At 62.3% G+C, this 19,491-nt stretch overlaps 2 protein-coding genes across 4 annotated transcripts; one reads left to right on the forward strand and one right to left on the reverse strand.

Moving 5' to 3' along the window:
* Positions 1 to 228: 228 nt before the first annotated feature.
* On the forward strand, positions 229 to 5,650 carry SIGIRR (single Ig and TIR domain containing). Of its 2 annotated transcripts, none has more exons than XM_027790331.2 (10): positions 229 to 337; positions 2,338 to 2,469; positions 2,769 to 2,955; positions 3,045 to 3,175; positions 3,385 to 3,525; positions 3,652 to 3,795; positions 3,873 to 3,975; positions 4,054 to 4,204; positions 4,748 to 4,928; positions 5,071 to 5,650. In XM_027790331.2, the coding sequence occupies exons 2-10, from the start codon at positions 2,463 to 2,465 to the stop codon at positions 5,271 to 5,273; spliced, it is 1,248 nt and encodes a 415-aa protein (XP_027646132.1). In that variant the 5' UTR covers positions 229 to 337; positions 2,338 to 2,462; the 3' UTR covers positions 5,274 to 5,650. The 2 variants fall into 2 exon arrangements, with proteins under 2 accessions (XP_027646132.1, XP_005240095.1); XM_005240038.3 differs by having other exon boundaries at positions 4,748 to 4,922.
* A 215-nt stretch (positions 5,651 to 5,865) lies between these two features.
* Positions 5,866 to 19,299, reverse strand: PKP3 (plakophilin 3). Of its 2 annotated transcripts, XM_055814553.1 has the most exons (14): positions 16,851 to 19,299; positions 13,856 to 14,042; positions 12,744 to 12,820; positions 11,812 to 12,539; positions 11,275 to 11,398; positions 10,915 to 11,119; positions 10,515 to 10,689; positions 10,143 to 10,260; positions 9,681 to 9,848; positions 9,162 to 9,347; positions 8,742 to 8,895; positions 8,103 to 8,295; positions 7,566 to 7,653; positions 5,866 to 7,169 (listed from the first exon to the last, which is right to left on the reverse strand). In XM_055814553.1, exons 1-14 carry the CDS (start codon positions 17,052 to 17,054, stop codon positions 7,134 to 7,136), a joined length of 2,643 nt encoding a protein of 880 aa, XP_055670528.1. In that variant the 5' UTR covers positions 17,055 to 19,299; the 3' UTR covers positions 5,866 to 7,133. The 2 variants fall into 2 exon arrangements, with proteins under 2 accessions (XP_055670528.1, XP_055670527.1); XM_055814552.1 differs by having other exon boundaries at positions 13,856 to 19,299.
* Between the last annotated feature and the right edge of the window lie 192 nt (positions 19,300 to 19,491).

Below are 19,491 nucleotides of genomic sequence, written 5' to 3' on the forward strand. Positions count from 1 at the left end.
TTTTTTCTTTCTCTTTCCACCCCCCCCTCTCCTACAGTCAGAGTTATTTATTTTTTTACCCCAAACAGGTTCAGGTGGAGATGGAGGTGGAGCAGTGGGAGGGAGGGACAACCAACCCCTCCTGCAGGCCTGGCGCCCAGCGATTGGGGCAGCAGGAGAGCCTGGCGCAAGGCAGGGGCTGAACAGGGAGGGAGGAAAGTAAATAAATTATTAAAAAAAAAAAAAAAAAAAAGAGTAAAACCAAGCACCACTCCAGCAGGTCCAGTCAGCTTGAGCGGCGCACAAGGGAGGCAACTGGCAGGAAGCCTGCGCTGGGGCACCAGGCGAAGTTCCAAAGGTAAATGCAGTTCCCCTCCGCTTCCCTTTCCGCGTTGATGCCATCTCGGCTGGGGTCAGCAGGGTTTCGCGCTCTCCGCACAAGCCTTGCTGCTCTCCTCCAGCCCTGCTTGCTCCCTGGGCACACACAGCCCTGCTGCCGTGCCTCCCTGCCTGCCTTGTTTTCCCTGTGGCCGTGCGCCGGGGGATGCTGCAGCGCGACCATCGCCTACTACTGCACGGCATCTGTACGGTCCTCTGCCGCACTTGGAGCACTACAAAACCGGGGTGTCCCCAACCCCAGGATGTAGGAAATGGGAGCGTGCTGCTGCCCGTTAACCTGTGCTCCTCCCTCCCTCCCTCCCTCCCGGACAGCAGCCCTGACGCCTGGTTACCCTTTGAGCATCCATCACCACTTCATTCCCCACAGCAAAGTGGCTGCGCCTCTCCATGGGGCCAGGGAGGCATGTGGGGCCTCCCTGAGGTCGCTGGCCAGTCTGCAGTCTGCTTCCCTATTTCCAGCCATCAGAGTGAAACAGTTTACAAGTGACCCATCCAGGCAGGATCAAGCAGAGCCAGAGCATCCCACCCTGGTGTAGCATCTCTCATCCCCTTCCCCAAGCAAAAACTGGGTGGGCTGGCTCATCTCCATCCCTTGTTCTTCCATTCGTGGCCATGGAAAAACCCAGTTAATACTTTAGGTGTAAATTGCTTTCCAGCTGCTCAAGCTGAACACGTTGTAAGCGTCCCTTGTGTACCTTGACCCACAGTTTCATGCCACGCCTGGCACCAGGGCTGCTGTGCCAAAGGGAAGCAACGTGCCTCCCTCCCTGTTCACTGCAGAGCCATGCTGCAGAACCCCCCTTCCTGTTTCACACCAGCAGCAGAGGGAGAGGGTTTCTCCAGGGATGACCCCAGCCTCGGCAGCCTTGCTGTTACCCAAAACCAGTTTGCAACCAACAGCAATGAAGCTCTGAGGCAGAGAAGCAGCCAAGAGAGATTTTTATCCTTCCCGGCCCCAGCAGTTATGCCTGATGTGTTTACAATCGTGCTGCCTTGCAAGAACACTGGTAATGTGACATCTTTGTTATTCCCACATCAACCCCAGCAGACACGTCATGCACACCAGGGGCTCTGCAGGTGTTTGGGGATGGAGGAGTCCAACCCCACCACCAGGCTCTGCTTCACCATTTGCTCCCAGTGCCCCTTTGCACTGCTGCAATTTATCGGCAGGGCGTGGGGGTGTCCTCCCTGGGACCCCTCTTCCCACAGGGCTATTGCAGCGGCACTGCTGCCGATTGCACAATGCCAGCTGGGGGCTCGTGTCCCCCCTGTCCCTGTGCACCCTCCTCACACTCCCCACACGTGCGGCACGTCGTCGTGCAGCTATGCCTCTCCTGAGGCATGGCCTCAGGGTAGCAACACACCGAGCCTCCTAACCCGAGGGGAGCACTGCACCCACTTGGTTTATCTCACGCTACGAGAGCTCACAAGACAGGAAACCCATATTTCTATAAATAAACCACCCTGCTGTTTAATTAGCAATTTCAATGGGCGTGTCAGGCTGGAAGCAGCACTATAGCCAAGATGGGGTGTTGGTAGCATGAAGGGGGCCCCACTGAGCCTCTCATAAGCAGCCGTGGTGCAGCTCACCATGGGTGCATGGGGAGGTATTGCACACCCCACAACTGAGCTATGACCACGGCTCATTTCCCCTCGCTGGCCTCCGGTTTGAGCCAAAGCCATGTTTTTAACATCCTGCAGCCCTCGGTTGGTTATTAATCACTTCCCGCTCATAAATTCACGGTCAAGAAAGCCAGGCTGCGAGTCTGCGCTGCACAGAGAGTGCAGGTGACATGGTAGCCACCAACCCATGACCAGGACACGGCTTTGGCTTTATGCCAGAGCAGCACCCACCGTTCCGCAACCCGAATCGCTGTGGGGACCGATGGGGATTGCCAGGGCACTCTGCACCAGCCTGGAGCAGCCAGCACTTATGAAGCCATTTCTGATCTGTTCCAGGCTCAGCCTGTCCTGTGGCGGTGGCAGGTGGACTTTGCCCCCCGGAAGAGCCCGAGGGGTCCCTCCTGCCGAAGGTGGCCTGCTGGTGATGCCGGCAGCTGCCCCACACATTGCCTGAGCACACCATGGCAGGTAGGCTGCAAATACCAAAACTTTCACCTGTTTTCAGCTGAGAAGAACCCCTTACTAGCAAGCGTGGCAGCGGGTGCTGCTTGCTGCTCTGCCTTTGCCTTGTAGGGTGGGTGAGGGTCTGTCCCAGCCCCAAAAACCAGCTCAGCCTGTTGCAAAACAGCCACGAGCACCACTCGCTGCCAGACCCCCGCGGCAGAGCTTGTTTTTCTGGGGAAGCTGGGATGGCTACGACAGTTGCCTGCCCAGCTGGGAGCTGGATCACCTTTCCCACCCAAACCCCTTTCCCACTGTGTTCCCAGACCTTTGCAGCGTGCCTCCTGAAATCCTCATCCCAGCTTCCAATGAGACACTGGAGCTGGCGCTGGGGAGCCGGATAATGCTGAACTGCACCGTGCGCTGGGCAGCCACCGAGCACTGTGAGCCCGTCCCTGCCTGGACCAAAGATGGGCAGCGGCTGGGCAGTGAGAGCAGCCAGGACACTGCCTGGTAAGGACCCCGTCCTGGGGTATGTCTGTCTGTCTGTCGGGATGGGTTACTACACAGCCCAGCCCACAGAGGCCCCATCTCCCCCCCAGGTTTACTCAAAATGCCTCAGAGCGGCTCCTCACCAGCATCCTGCAGCTGAACCTCACACACAATGATGACTTCGGGGTGTTTGCCTGTTGGATCAGCAACGCCACAGCCACCTTCACCCTGCAGCGAGTGGGTAGGGACATGCTGGGGACAGAGAGGGGGCACCTTCAAGGAGGGCCCAATTGCCTAGGGCAGAAACGGTGGCCCCATGGGGATCATCAAGGCGGGTGCTAGGGGCATTGCTGCCTCTCCCAGGGCAGTACATCGGGGTGCAAACCTACACCAAACCCAGGAAACATGGGCCACCAGCCACACTCACCGTGCCTTTCCCTGTCCTTGCAGAGGTGGCAGGGCATGTGCCCGCGGTGCTGGCAGCTATCCTTGTCCTGGTGCTCCTGGTGCTTCTGGCTGGGCTCTATGTCCGATGCCGCCTGAGTGTGCTCCTCTGGTACCGGAACCGCTACGGCGAGCTGGAGATCAACGGTGAGCTGCCAGGGAAGGGCACAGAGGCGGCGCCCTCCTTGGGAAAAGCCTCCATGGGCCAGGGGCTTGCCCACACGCAGAGCCCTCCCCAGTGTTACACCCCCCTTTCCGCATGGCTCTCTCCAGATGGGAAGCTGTACGATGCCTACATCTCCCATGCCACCACCCCAGATGACCGAAAGTTTGTCCACTTCATTGTGAAGCCACAGCTGGAGAACCGCTATGGCTACAAGCTCTTCCTGGATGAGCAAACCATCCTGCCTAACTCTGGTAGGCACCAGACCTGCGCTGGGTTGGGCAGAGGGGTGATACCAGTGCCTGGGGGCTTGAAATCCCTTTGCCTGCAGAGCCATCAGCTGACTTGATTATGAATGTGAGCCGGTGCCGGCGTCTCATCGTGGTCCTCTCCATTGCATACCTGGAGCAAGAATGGTGCAACAGCAGCTTCAGGTAGGAGCAGCTCCTGCCTGCTCCCAGGGAGAGGAGCTGGTGGGTCCTCCGCCCTCCTGCCACACACCTGTCTCACAGGGAAGGGCTTTGGAGGCTGCTGGAGCTTTCGAAGAAACCCATCTTCATCATCTTCGAGAGCCAGTACAGGGAGATCACCCACCCTGCCATCAATGTGCTGAAGCAGCACCGGAGTGCTGTGACCCTGCTGGTGTGGCGAGCTGGCTCCATGGTGAGAGCCGAGCAGGACTCTGTTCTGCTGGCACCCCTGTTTCCATCCCCAGTGCCCCATTTTGTGTCAGCCTGCCCACGATGCTCTGGGGCTGCCCCCCATGCTTCAGTGCTCCTAAAAAGCAGGTTGGGGCACTTGTCTTTTAGAGGCAATTAAAAAAACCCAACCAGAACAGCCCTAGATCTGGGCGCTCGCTCCCCAGACTTGCGAGATCAGGAGCCCTGTGCTACTCCAGGGTTTCCCCCAGCCCAGGCGCCAGCGTGAAGCCTCAGCTCTCAGAGCAAAGCTTTGGCCTGTGGCTGCTCCGGCCATTTCAGGGCCAGGCTGGGAGCTGGAGCCCTTCGGAGCGTTTCAGCAGGTCGGGCCGGTTTCTCCACTGTTGCGCGGGCACGCTGCCATGCCAGGAGCACAGCCCTCACCTTGGCTGAGCTCCCAGCACTGGGAAGAGTGAGCTGAGCACCACAAAGCCTTCCGCAGCCCTGTGCGGGACTGGGCTTGGCTTCGTGGTGATCCTGACATGGCTCATCTCCTCTGCCCGTGCAGACCCCATCTTCAGACTTCTGGAAGGAGCTGTGCCTGGCCCTGCCCCGCAAAGTGTCTTTCCAGGGGACCATGGGGGACCCGCAGACCCAGCTGCAGGAGGACAAGGACCCCATGCTGATCCTGCACAGCAGCTACCTGGACAGTGGCGGAGACCTCCACCCAGATGGGGACCTCGGTACAGGTCCTTGTCCCCTGCTTCTGCTCCTGGGGGGGACAGATGTGCACTGAAGGTCACCTTTGGGCTTTGCTTCACCCTCCCATGACAGACGGGCTGGGTTTAGCCCCTTCCCCACTGCCTAAAACCCATCTCCTGCTCCTTGCAGGCCTCCGAGGGAGCATTTTCAGAAGCCCCCCACCTCCCCGCATTGGCGGCCCCAGCGCTCGCATGGCTTCGGCTGCCGGCATGATGGAGGACCCACAGCTGAGGGATGGCCAGAGACCTGAGCTCGACATCTCAGACCTGGGATCGCGCAACTACAGTGCCCGCACAGACTTCTACTGCTTGGTGACAGAGGATGACATCTGAGCAGGGCCACAGGCCAGCAAAGAAGGCAACCTCCTTTCCCCACGGGGCTGCATGGACCCAGATCGTGGCTGGAGGAGCCCGGGCTTTATGATGAGACCAAAGCCAAGGTCTTGGTGGGAAAAACAGGAGCCGGCTCCTTCTGGCAGCATGCTCCATGGTGGAAAACCATCACCAGGGGACAGCCTTGCCGCTAGTGCCTGGCCCCCACTGCCTCCCTGGGGACATTTTTCCTGCATGACGGACAAGCATTGGGATGGGTGACGCTCTCCAAGAAGCAACATGTCCCATCCCCAGTGGCTGGGAAATGCCTGACAGAGCGGATGCGGCACCCTCTCTCCTACAGAACCCCCCATGGCAATAAAATGCTGCTGTACCAAGTGGGTCTCGCCCACCTGCAGGAACGCGAGTGCCACTGGCAGGTCTCTCCCCATGACACTGTACTGCGTCCCGTCCCTGTGATGCATCCCATCCCCACCACACTGACTCAAGCAACACCCAGATGCAGCGAGCAGGGTGGCACCATGGGAGCATCCCGCAGAGTTCTCTGCTCTCCTCGCCTCCCACGTGCCGGCCAAGCACAGGGGCAAGCAGGCATCGTTCAAGGCCTTTATTTCAGGGGTACACAGGGCTCGAGGAGTTTGTACACGGATAGCTGGGCAGACAGATGCACCGTGACACCCCAGCCTGAACCGCGCTGGGTGCAGGGTCACCACACCAGCCCTGGATGTGGCCCCTCCCGGCAGCACTGCCCGGTCTCCCTCGCCCTCCCACCCCTGTACCTACTCTACCTCGTTTCCCAAATGGGGCGCGCAATGCTCCCCCAAGCGCAGGGTCTCCCCACTTACCCCAAACCTGCTGGCAGACCGAAGCCACCCCACAGCCCACCCGCGTGTCCCGGCCTAGCCGCCACCTCGGCAGGGAGAGCTTTGGACCCGCTGCCCCACCTGCACCAGCCGCGCCGGGCACCGAGGGCATCTCCCCACCCCGCGGGGAGACGCCGCCCGGCAAACACAAGCCGACTGGCCCTGCCCAAATCCTGCTTATGCAGCACCGGCCAGGCCCAGCCCTGAGCAGAGCAGCGGCAAGGAGCAGCAGCGGTGGCTCCGTCTGCACAGGAACAGTCCCCACAAGGTGGATGGATGGGGACAGCGTGGCTCAGAGATCCCCTGGCTTCTCGCAGCAAGGGCACCGGCAACCAAAGGCCAGACCCCCGTCCCTGGCAAAGGGGGGACTCAGCATCGCGTTGCCGATGCTGCTTCCCAGCTCCTTACAGGCATGGTGCCACCCCATAAAAATCTGGGAGGCCACCTCAGACCTCCCATAACCCCCCCGAGCTACGCGAAGCCCCGTCCCCACCCAGCCAGGCCAGAGCGTGTGCAACCCATGCACACCCCGCTGCAGCGTGGCGGCACCAGCACCCTCCCAGACCCTCGTGTGCCGCAATCTGGGGAGCTGGGGCCGGCTGCCCCCAGAAGCTCCCCCCAGAATTGCTTTGCAGGAGACTCCCCCAAGCCCTGCAGCTCCTACCCCCCTGCCAAGCCACAAGACAAGCTGAGCTTTGCAGCTGGCTCCCTGGGAGCGGGAAGGGTCCCCAGGGATGGAGGACCCTTGGGTGCCGTGGGGCATTCCCCTACTAACGAGGGTCCCAGTGGGGCCCCGCAGCAGAACCAAAAGCAGTGGCTGGGTTTCAGGCTGCAGCAGGAGGCAGGACAAGCGTCCCCCAGCTTGGGGAAGGGGGACCCAGCAGAGGGGGGAGGCATGAGGGATGCGGCAGGGACTACGCTATGGAGCGGGGGTCCGAGCGAGGAGCATCCCGGCGGGGAGAGTCAGGGCCGGGCATCCAGCTCCCGGGGTTTGTCCTCACAGGCCGAGGAAGTCCTCCTTCCGGTACCCCTTCTGCAAGGAGACAGGCCACCCGTCACACAGGGCGGATGCCAGCACCATCACCCTTCCCGCCCAAGGACACCCCTGCCCACACCTCACTGGGCAGTGGGAACATGAATACAAACCCGCCCTGCTGTAGCACAGACAGGGCCATGCTGTCCCCACGCTGGGTACATGGCTGTCCCCACCCCACTGGTGCAGGTGCCATCACAGGGATGATGCTCTGGGGACATCCCCATTCTTTCAAGGTGGGGAGATGTGGAGCTGGGGCCCATCGTATGCCTGGAAGCACTGGGGTGGTATGGCTTTCCGGGGTGAAGCCCCTGGCCTTGACTCCCTTGGGATCCACCCTTGAGATCCATCCCAGCATCCCACCAGCTGGAGGAGGCACCAGAGGGTGGTACATACCATCTTGAAGTCCCGGTGGAGCTTGGTATATTGCCACATGTTGCCCAGGAGGCTGGCTGCTGCTCTAGAAGACTTCTCGTTGTCCGAGCTGGGACAGAGACAGGGTGCAATGAGCTTTGGGTACCACTGGACACGGGGGTGGTGTCCACCAGCCCAAGAATACCACCCCAGAAGAGCCCAGAGGAGCTGAGGACTTAGCACCGGTGAGAAGAAGCAGGAAACTAAAGGCTGAAGCCCACCACAGTGGGCAGGGTGGCAAGCACTTCTGGCAGGAGAGGTAAGAAGCACCCAGAGGGGAAGAAGGTGGCTGCAGGTCTGGGCAGCTCCATGTCCTGGGAGTGTCCTGAGAAGGTGCCAAAGGGCTGGAAGGTAGACATGAGGCCACTCTGAGCTGGTCTGGGGACTTGCAACACAAAACCTTGGGAAGGGAGACTGTGTGGGACCCTCTTCCACCTCAATGGACCAGGGGAGGAAGGGAAGAGCAGGAATGGACCCCAGGGCTGAGCTGGAACAGCAGAGCAGACAGGGAGCTCCCACCTGTCTCTTCTCTTTTTGATGTAGAAGAGCTTCCTGAGGCCATCAAAGTAGACAATGTCGCGGGCAGCCATGGGGCTCTCCACCACCAGGTTGTTGAGGACCGCAATGATGTTCACGATGACATCCGCAGGTGGTGCCTTGTCTCCAACACTCCCTGGCAGCTTCTCAATCAAGTGGCTGACCACCTTGGTTGCTGGTGGGCAAAGGTACTGCATCAGGGCTGGTGGCCTGACCCAGGAGACACGCAGCAGCCTGGGGATGAACCTTGCAGCCTCCCAGGGGCAAGGAGGGGACAGAGGGTCCAGCCAAGGACCTGTGGGACAGCACTTCAAGCCCTTTGCTCTCTGGAGTCTCTGCTGAGACTCCTTGGCACCTGAGAGAGGAGTTGGAGGTGACAACAAAGCCAGGCGAGATGGTGGGGTCAGAGGCAGAGCACAACATGGAGGGAAGGGTGTTTGGTCACTGGGAATGGACCAGCCACCGCACGCTCAGCTGTGAGCAGGGATGCAGCAGGCAGGAAGCTGCTGAGACTTGACAGGAGGCCACTGGAGGCCAGACCAAGGAGGAAAAGGATGGAGGGGCATCTGCTGGGCTCCTCCCCACAGCGCCGGCCCTGCCCAGCCCTCCCCTAGCACTCACACATCTCGTCCTTGTTGCGGGCATGGCGGGACAGGTTGCGGATGAGTCCTGTCAGGGAGCGCAGCTGGTGGTGGTCCGCGGTGCGAACGCGGTCCAGCACGGGGTTCAGGATGCGCTCCTGCTCCAGGGCCAGCCGGCTCAGCACGCCCGCCCACTGCCAAGATAAACACCCGCTTGGAGACTCCCACCGGGGATACACCGGCTGCCTCCTCCTCCTCCTGCCCAGCAGGGCCAGGTCAGGGTCACCCATGCCCAGGTGGTGAGTAGCATGATGGCCGTGTCTCCCACCCAGGAAAGGCTGGTACCAACCCACAGGAAGGCGTGTCCCCTCCCCGAGCATGGCTGGGACTGGCCAGGTGGTGGGGACAACCAGACAAGATGGGGCAAGCCACAGGGGACGTTCCCCTCCCCTGACCTCACCCTGCGGTCCCCAGCAGTGATGTTCTGCAGGGCACCCGAGGCCGCCTCCGTTGTGTGCTTGTTGAGCTCACAGCGCTGCAGCAGCCGGTTGTAGATGCCCACGATCTGGGGGTTCCAGAGCCACTCCATGCCCTTGGGGTCCTTGGAGACCTCCGTGAAGGTGACAATGTCTGCATTCAGGTAGTGCTGTGGGGATGGGAGTGTCACTGTTAGACTCAGGCGATGTCCCCTCTGCAGCATCCCTCACTGCTGGTGTCCCCTTTTCCTCGTGTGCCTGAGCTGGCGGGTCACCCCAGATACATCATGCTTCGTGGTGTGGCAAAATGGGGGTTCGGCACCCTGGATCACACCACAGACCTGATTCACCCTTCAATGAGATCACCTGCGTGTCCCACCCATCAGCCAAGGCTAGCGTCCACCTCCACCCCAGCGTCATCTCCACTGCCAGCTGCTTCCCAGTGCCAACCCCGCCCCAGGTGACATGGCTGTCACTGTGCCCACCACTTCCCAGCTGCTGACCTCTCGTGCTTTCTTGCTCTGCGGGCTGAAGCAGCCCACCAGCTCCCCTGTCACCATGCTGCTGTTGTTCCTCCTGTGACCTTCCAGACGCTGGAGGGAGGATGGGGGCATTTCGTCGTACAGGCGGTAGGAGAGGTTGCGCAGGACGCAGACAGCATTCTCCACGCTCTATGAGGGGGAGATGATAGGACACAATGGTGTCAGTCCTCCTGTCGCCTGCCAGGGCACCTCCAGCTGGCACATTCCCTGGGGTGCAATCCCACAGGGCTCTGTGGCCAGTCACCCCAATGACACCAGCGATGCCCCGCTGTGCCCAGTAAGCCCAGATGGAGCTGGGCTGGTTTTCCCCCCATCACATCAAGACGCGTCTTTGCACCATGATGGTCAGGCAGCTGCCAGGAGGGAAGGAGCAGCACCTCATCTGAGGGCATCCGCACCCAGCACCCAGCTCCCAGGGCTCACCTTGTCCTCTGACTTGCCCACTTCCAGGGAGCTGTTCACATAGTGGATCATGGAGTCCACCAGCCCGTGGCACTCACGCATCTTCTGCCGAGTCTGCTGGCTGGCAGAGCTGAGATTCCTGCATGGGGAACGCGGGGCTGTCACAGTGAGAAGGGGTTTCCCCATGGCCACCCCCCCTCCCACCACTGGGCACCACCGCAGGGAGAGTGGCTGATACCTCTCCCATGGGTCTGGCCAGGCTTCGCCTTTGATGCACAAGTGCTGCGAGGGACAGGAACCCCAGAAATGAGCCCCAGAGACCTTGCTCCCTATGTATACGGCACAGATGGTGTCTCTTCCTTCACCCAAAACCATCCAGCCCACAAAAGGTACCTGAGGAAGCCCGTGGAGTTGTAGAAGATCTCCGCCTCCGAGGGGTTCTGCTGGATGACACCTGAGCCCCCCAGCCCAGAGAGAGGGACCAGCACCAGGTCTGTGAGCTGCTCCAGAGTGTCCCGGGCCAGACGATCCTTCAGGTTATCACTGGAGGAGAGATTCCACAGGATCCCTGCATGGGGTAGATGGGGATCCTCAGTCCCAGGCATGGCTAGAGGGCACATCCACCCTGGCTCACCTCCCCAGGGGGCTCAAGCTGACCACCTGCAGCCAGGAGCAGCTGTGGGACAGCCATGAGACCATGAAGTGTCATCCCAGCTTTACTTATGGAGTGGGGGTACCATGTGCCACCCCCAGGGGAGGAGAACCCCTGCCCACCTCTGCCATCATCCCCAACCTGTGACGTTCTTGCGGAGCTCGTCATCGGGTTCCCGCAGCGTCCGCATGAGCTCGTAGATGCCATTCTCCTCCACCAGCGCCAGCTTGTTCTCGGTGTTGTCATAGATGAGGTTGCGCATGGCGCCCGTGGCATGGCGCTGCACCTCCTGGTTGGGGCTGTTGAACAGCTTCACCAGCTTGGGCATGGCCTGGAGGCTGCGGGCCTGGAAGGGGAGAGCCCAGCGGCACTGAGGCACCCAGCCGCTCTCCCATTCAGCTCGGGGCTGAGGCTCCCTCCATCTCCTCCACCCTCCTTGGGGTGCCCCGCTATGGCAGAGAGGCTGGGGACAGACCCTCCTCCTTTGGCTCAGGTGCTCACCTGCTTCTTGGCATTGCTGTCGCTGTAGCATTTGTGCTGGAGGTAGGCAGCGCCCAGGACCTGCAGGTTGGGGTCGCTGGCTATCAGGTATTTCACTGCGGAGGGCAGGTCAATGTCATCAAACCTGGAAGCCATAAGCAGGTGAGGAAGAGCCCAAGGAGAGCATTCCACCAGGGTCCCCCACATCTGCACCCCACCACAGCTCACATCTTGGAAGAGACCTGTCAGCCCATCTCCTTCCCCACCACACTTTTGGAGCACGGGACTCCAGACTCAGCTAAACAAGCATCTTCCTACCCTTTGTGCCTCAGGACGTGTCCATAAGAGGAGCTAAGGCCACATGCAGGACACACTTGAAGGTCAACCCATGCTGTGGTCCATCACTACGGGGCCAAGTTGTGGCCATCATCTCACCCCTCCTCCTGCATGCCTTGCAGCAAGGTAATGCCAGGCAAGAGATGGAGAGTTTTGCCCTCAGCCAGCCAAGTAACTAAGGTGGGGACAAGGCGGTGCTGGACCAGCCCTACTGGCACTCACCCCCCTGACTGGTGGCTGAGCAGCGTGCTGTGCCCATTGTACATCTCCATGGTGCGCTGGTCCTGGAGGTGGTGGCTTGACTCAGCCAGGCTGCGCACAGAGGGAGCGCGGGAGCTGTGCTCCACCATCCCCATGTAGGAGCTCCCGATGCCTGCCTGCGAGGCTGCCTGGACGCTGCCGAAGGAGCCGGTGCTCAGCCGTGACCGGTTGTTGCTCTGGAAGCGCTGGAGCGTGCGCATGGCAGGCGCCCGGATGGTGCGGCTCTGGGTCACCTCACTGCCGTCCAGCCAGTCGGGGGTGGCCTTGGTGGCAGAGCCGGCACTCATCTGCCTCTCAAAGGTGTAGGAGCGGGTGAAGCCACCATTGCCTTGGCTTTTGTAGAGGGAACGGTGACCCACAGGGTCCAGCTGCTCTGAGATGACGCTATAACGGTCATCTGCAATGGCAGTGGGCTGGAGCGGCGCGTCAGCCAGCCGCAGGGAGTGCAGCGAGAGGGTGTCGAAGTTCTGCCGGGGCCGGTAGCTGCGCTCATGGAAAGAGTTGGGCCGTGGCGAGGTGTTGGTGGTCTGCGACATAGCGTAGCTGGTGCTATAGCCCCGACCCTTCACCAGGCCCCCATTGCTGATGGTCGCCATTCGCTTGTGTGGGGTGAGGTCCACTGCCGAGCGCGAGGACCAGCCACTGCCCTTCAGCGTGCCAAAATCCTTCTTGGCCAGCGGCTGATACAGCTGTGGGGGGAAAGTGTGGGGTTAGGGGGTACCCGCAAGCCTGTCCCTCCATCCCTGCCATGGGGAGAGAAAAGGATGGAGCCAAGAGTCTCCTGTGACACAACCAAAGCTACAGCCAGTGTTAAGTCTCTGCCAGCATCCCCAGCTGCCACAATGATGGGCACTGGCACACAGTGGGGGACAAGCAACTCCCCCGGTACATACCGAGGCTTTGGGGTCCAAGCCATTGGTCTGGGAGCGGGAGCTGAAGGAGGAGCGCAAGGTAGAGCTGTACTGACCGCCTGCAGAATGGGGAATGGAGGTATTAACACAAGCATGGAGGATGCCAAAGAGGGGGTCTTGGGGACCAAAAATTCCACCTACTTCATCTCGGGGGGACCTGCTTCAGGAACCATGGCAGTGCCAGCAGTACCAAGGGGGACGAGGGTGTGGGAGGACACTGCCTTCACCTGCCTGCTGGCAACGGGGAGCAGGAGGCGGTGACAGTGCTGAGCGGTGGCCTCCCTGCCTTTCATCGTGCCCCGATGGCGAGGGGAGTAATTGCCACCTTGGCAGGGACGTGGCGGCTCAGCCCGGTCCCCTGTGCCGTAGCCGGATAGGCAGCTCCCTCCAAGCCAGCCCCAGCTCTGCCAGCCTGGGGACGGGAGCCCGGTGGGGACCTGGCCACCCCGCTGCACCACACACCACCCTCCCGCCTTGCCACCGCCCTGGGACTGCCAGCAGGGACGGGCAGGACGCCGCCAGCCCCGGCAGTGACAGGAGCATGAGTCACACCCGTGCTCAGGCCAGCCCTTGGGGTGCCAAGGTGTACGTGTGGGGTCTCTCCCCACTGCTGAGGTCCCCCAGCACTTTGGATCGGGGGGGCTCGGTGACGCCCGGTGCCAGTGCTGGGCGAAGCAGCAGGGCGGAGGCTGCGAGCGCAGACATTAAATGGAGGAGCTTGGAGCCCAGCCAGCGGCACTGCTCCAGGACTGGGGGGACACGGAGGGATCTGCCGGGGCGATAAAACCCCCCTTTACCCAGCTCAAAGCGAGCTGTGTGACCCCCCCCAGTGTGACACCCCACCCCACCCCCCAGGAGGCAGGTGGGGAAACTGAGGCACGAGCCCTGAGTGGGGTGAGGTAAGCCCACGCCGGGGCCGTGCCGCTGCCACCCCCAGCACCGGGTGGGGGGGCTCAGACAGGATGGGGGGCAACCTCCCCCAGCCCCAACCCAGGGCACGAGCCCAAGCCCGGTGCCAGCCGAGGAGTTCCCACAGCCCGTCCCACCACGTGTGCCCGGGGCATGGGGTAGGGGGGGCTCTGGGGTTCTCTCACCTCTGGTGCCATCGCCGTGGTCAGGGGCCTCAGGGCGGGAGGCCGCTTGCCCCCTCAGCATCATGCGGATGCGGACCTGCTCCTGGACGCGGGCGCTGCGCAGGCGCTGGGCCTCGGCAGCCTCCCGGCTCCTGCTGTCCAGCTGCCGGTCCGAGGGCAAGGCCAGCGAGCAGACGCCGGCCTCGGGCTGCAGGGCGGACAGCAGGAAGGTGTTAGTCTCCTGCATGGCGGCGGCGCGGAGGCCAAGGCGAGCGAGGCCGCCCTGCGCAGGTGAGCGGCGGCGGCTTCCTCGAGCCGTAGGGAGGCGCCCGGCCCGCCCCGCCACGCCTCGGCGGGAAGGAGGGGGCACACCGGGCCCCCGGGTGGAGGCACCCAAGGGGCGACCTCGTGGGGACGAGGGCGCGAGGGAGGGGGATGCCCCGGGGGGGTCTGGGTGGTCATACTTGTGGCCCCCCGGCAGATCCCCACCACGGGCAGCCTCCCCCATGGACACCCAGGCCAGCCCCACCAGTGAGCCCCAGACTTACCCGTGACTAATCTGGAAAGCCCAGGAGCACCCCCCATGGCCCCGGCGGTGGGCCCCAGACCCCCATGTTGTCCCTCTAGCAAGCCCCAGACCCCCACATGGACTCCCCACTGACCCCCAGAGACCCACATCACCCTGCCAGTGAGCCCCAGACTCCCACCCTGTCCCTCCAAGGAGCCCAAGACCGCCAGGCGACCTCCCAGGAGAGCCCCAGACCCCCACATGGCCTCCCTGGAGACCCCCAGGCGAGCTCCTCAGCCAGCCCCGAACCCACACGTGGCCCCACCAGCAAGCCCCAGGCAGTGTCCCTAAAGAGCCCCAGATCCCCTCAGCCACCTCTGAGGAGAACCATGGACCCCCAGGCAGCCCCCCAGGCTGCCCACCACCATGGCCAGCAAAGCCCTCCGGCATGGGGAGGGGGCCAGCCTGCCAAAGGGCCAGAGCCGGGGCTAATTGGCAGTAATTACTGGCCGGCCCTCCCTGCTTTGCTTTTCAAATCAGCCGGGGAAGTAAAAAACAACAATAATAAAAAAAAAAAAAAAAAAAAGGGGGGGGGTGGCTCAGCGCCGGCAGGCCCGGCAGTGATGAACGCGGGGTGACTCAGCCGCTGCATCGCACAGGTACTAATTAGGCTCACCCCACCCGCTGAGCCACCCCGGCTGGCCCCGGCACAGCCAGGGTGGGGGACACTGCGTCCCCCCACCCCGAGCGCAGGGAACGGCTCCTGCGATGGCTACAGTGCGGCTTCAGGCAGCTGTCCCTGCACCCCCGCTCGCTGCGCTGCCCACTCCTGCGCAGAGTTGTGCCCGTTCTCAGCCACGCCGGGCATGGGGCCCTGCCCCGGCTCCTGGCCACAGGGCATTTGCCCGGTGGCTCTGGCACAGTGCGTCGGCCGCGGCTGGTGCTGGCTTTGGCCATTTGAAGGCGAGCATGGCAACGCAGCCGCGGTTCCGCAGCAAGCCATGGCTCAGCGCTTGGCGTCACCGCTCCGAACCCGCCTGGCGGAAGCATCACAGGCTTCGCCGGCCCAGGGCTTACAACACCCAGCTATGACAAGCTGGGACGACTTTTGTGCTTCATTAGGAGGGTGAAAAGGGCGGCTGTCCCCAAGGAATGTGCCGCCGTCAGCAGGAGCAGCGGCTGATGCCGGGGCGGAGTGGCAAGAGCTGCGGGCAAGTGTTTTGGGGTGACGGTCCCTACTTCGATGGCCTCCCCAAACCCCAGTGGGCTGCAAACTCCGGTGCCACCATCGCATCGTACCTGGGGACTGATGCGGGGGGGGATAGGACCCACCTCCCCAACTCGGGGTGGGGAGTCTAAGGGATTTCACGGGTTTAGTGGGAGCCCACACATTGCTTATGGGTCACACCTGACCCTGTGGGGGTACAACACCCAGGCATAACCCCAATGGACCCCCCTCTTCTCCCACCTCAGCACCACCCACACAGGGAGCGTCGGCGGGTGCACCGAGTTTGGCAGAGCTCAGCGGGGCGCTCCCACCCCTCCGAGCCTGGATGAATCACGGGTTCCCCCCGGCAGCAGGCGGGGAGGGCGGTTCGCTCCCTGTGCAAGCCGGTGCTTGCCCGCCGTCCCCGTGCCAGGCACAGAGGGGCTTGGGGATGGCCCCGGGAGCCCCTCCAGCCCCTCCAGCCCCGTGAGCCGGCCCCGAGCCTGCTGGCAGCCGCGTTCCCCCAGGCTCTGCCTCCCTTCCGAGCCCCTGTCCCCCTGCTATGATGCTGCCCTGCAGCTTAAAGATGGAAACTGGGGGGGTCTTGAGGGGGGTTGTGCAGGTTTGAAGCCGAAACCACTGGCGATCCCCTCGTAAAATGGCTCGTTAATAGGGGAAAGCACTGGGTGGGAGCAGGGATGCGCTGGGATGCTAAAAAAGCAGCAAATTGGCACACACCTCTCCACATCTGGAGCAAAACTGAGGGGTTCCTGATGGGATCCAGCCATGGTCAGGGTGACACAGGTTAAATATACTCGGTCTGGGAGTCCCTAAAGTGGTCACTGACCTCCCAGCCTGGAGGCACCCATATCCCTCCCTCCGTGGGGTGACAGAGCCACATTCCCAGGGAGACCCTAGCTCCCAGGCACGCAGTATCCTCTCCCACCCCCTAAGCACTACTGGGTGCCTGTCCCCAAATCTGGGTCCCCAGGGAAGCCGGTGGCTGTCGATGCCATCGGCACTTGGAGCAGGGAGTGGCCAACACAGCACCACGCAGCCTGGCCACAGCGCACACGTGCCAAGAGCCACGCTGGGGAAACTGAGGCACGAGGAGAGGCAAACCCAAAAATGCCTCTTGGCCAAAGCTGGCCAGGAGCAGGCAGCTGCCAGACCTGGCATCCGTGCTGCCCCGTTCCACCCGCTGTGTGGGGACTGGCGACTGGGTGGGCACCACCAGCTTTCCAAGGGGACCCACACTGGGGACAGCCACGCTGATGGGTGGGGGACCGGCCGGCACATACCTTGTTGGGTGGCCCCGGCGGGCCATTGCCCTGCAGCATCCTCCCAGGCAGGCAGGTGCACCCCCGGGTGCTGCACGGGTGCCGGGTGCCCCGGCACAGGGTGGGCGATGCTGTCTGTGGCGGGGCCAGTGCAGCAGGCGTGGGGCCGTGGCGGGGCCCGCCCCGGGAGCTTACCCAACCAGTCTCTTTGCCGTTGTTTTGCATGTGCGCTCAAAACCCGCTCGCCTTGCAGCCAAGTTTGTGCTTTTGGGGCTTGTGGCAGCTCCACAAAAAGCCTCAGTACAGCTGAGATGCTGGTGAGGGGTCCAGGGGTCCCAACTGCTCCATCCTGGGCAGCGGAGCCATGTCTTGGGCACCTTCATGATGCTCCAAAAAGTCACTGTTGGTCCCTACCACTGCAGCCATGGTCCAGCATGTCCTTTCCACTGCATCCCCTTGAATCCCCCCAGCACGGGACACCCATGGGTGCAACATGGAGGGGTTTGTGGCTGCCAAAAGAAGGTGGAGGGGAGGCAGAGCTGGCAGGGGGGCACAGTTTTTGGGATAGAGGGGGCTCCCCTGGGGGTTCACAGGGAGCGTGTTTGTGTGCGTGGGATGGAGCAGGAGCCCTTTGAAGCCAGATAAGCTGAGAGGGAGCGTTTGAAACGGGCCAAACCAGTTTGGGGGCCATCGCTTCTACCAGCATTGGAACCCAGGCTCCATGCCGCACCCAGCACTTGCTGGGGGCTGCTGATAGGTGACCCCCAGGGCAAAGCCCAGTATAGGGCAGGAGGCTGCCCAGGACCCTCCACCCAGCCACTGCTGTCACGTTTGGCCCGTTCTCAGACTGGAGGTGTCGGGAAGGCTCCCCCTTGCCCTCCACTGACCCCTCGCTCAGCCCCATGGCCAGGGCAGCCCTGTAGCGAGGCGGCACTGGGCTAGTGTCTGCCTCCGCTGCCCCGAACAAGCCCCAACACCTTTGCAGCATCCCCTGGGGCCAGGGCAAGCTGCCAGGCCAGCACCTTGCACCAGGCCTGGGGCTGCTCCTCTAAAAGTGGGTACCTGCCTGCACCCTGCTGTCACTTAGGGCTCCAACGCCTGGCTAGGGAGAGGTTCCTTTTGGTCCCCGTTACCACAGCTCAGCCATTGCCAGAGCAAGAAAACCCTCTGGTGTTTTGCTGCTGGCCCTACCCCAAGCAGATACCATCAGCTGGCTCTAAATCATCCCCAGCAGGGCTGGACCAGTGTCCCCAGTGGGGATGGCGCTGGTGGCACCAGTCCCTTCCAGCAGCAGCAGCAGCAGCTCTAGATTTGGCTGAACCTGGTGCCTGCCCCGATGCTGGTGGCTTTGTGAGCTCTCCTGGCTGGGAAGCTGCTGGAAAAGTTGTGCCTAAGGAAAAGCGGCTTTTGGGATCCCGCTGCTGGCCCCAGGGGACCGCAGGGCCACCCGCCCTGCCCGGCACTTCTCAGCCCACGGGCCAAGTCCCAGCGCAGCGGGCAGAGCCCTTGCCCACAACAAAGCACTTCCAAAGTGCTGGAAAAAGCAGGCAGCAGGGCAAGGAGAGGAGCCTGTGAGTGCTGGCATGGAGAGAAAAACCTGCTGCCTTCCGAGGCTGTCCCCTCCCGAGAAATCTTGGGGCCAGAAGTACTGGAAAAGCCCCCCGGAGTCCCGGACTGTGGCTGTTCTCTGATGGCAAGGAGGTTGCTGAGCCCACCACCTCCATCCCCACCTCAAAACTCAACGGATGCTCAGACAGAGCCCGGAGGATGCGGGTGGGGAATAAAACACTTAGGGGGGAAACTCCGGGGCTATTTCAGCTCTCCCAGAGGTGCTCACAGTTGTTGAAAGCTCACGGTGGAGGGCAGCAAGGATGTGGTGGTTGCAGCCCAGGGATTTGCCAGGACAGAGTGACCCAGGTGAGGAGCAGAAGGAGCTCGTGGCAGCCAGGCCTGAGGCAAAGCGGGTTTGCTGGAGCCCACGAGGCGCTGCGTGCAGCTGGGCATGTCCATGTGCAAGAGGAAAAGGCGAGCGAAGAGCTCGAGCACGGGCAGGCATGGACGTCCTGTGAACAAGCGTGCAAGGGCATGCGGAGCAGCTTGTGGCTCTCCCCGCAGCTCTCCAGCCCCGGGGGCACTGGGGTGAGCCCCCTGTGCAGTGTGTGGGGTGCAAGCAGCTGCCCGGGTGGAGCCCAGGTGTGGGGCAGAGGCTCAGCAACCTCCCTGCAAGCCCGGGCATGCGTCCAGACACCAAAACACGGCTGCTGCCTCCTCCTCCTCCTCACTGCACCGAACAGCAAAGGAACCCCTTGCGATGCCACTGCTGCCCGCTCCTACCAAAGAGAGTGGATCCTTACTCCATACCATCCTCCTCCTCCTGCTCGGTCCCAATGGGAGCTCTTCCTGGGAGTTTCTGACCTTTCCTCCCAGTGCCAGCCAGGCTCACTTCCACCAGCGAGCTCCCTGCGAGTGCAGGGCCAGGCGAGTGCAGGTCGGGGCTTCCTGAGCCCTCCTGGGTGTTACAAACGACAGTGGTGATTTCGAGCAGGCAAAAGTGTCCTCCCAGCCTGCACAGTCACCCACCACTGCGAGGGGGCTTGGAGGGGCAAGGGACAGAGGCTAGCGTGGCTTCTCATGCCCTGTGCCGAGCTGGGGGCTGCATCCC

This window comes from Falco peregrinus, chromosome 9 (genome assembly GCF_023634155.1).
Source record: "Falco peregrinus isolate bFalPer1 chromosome 9, bFalPer1.pri, whole genome shotgun sequence".
Taxonomy (NCBI): Eukaryota; Metazoa; Chordata; class Aves; order Falconiformes; family Falconidae; genus Falco; species Falco peregrinus.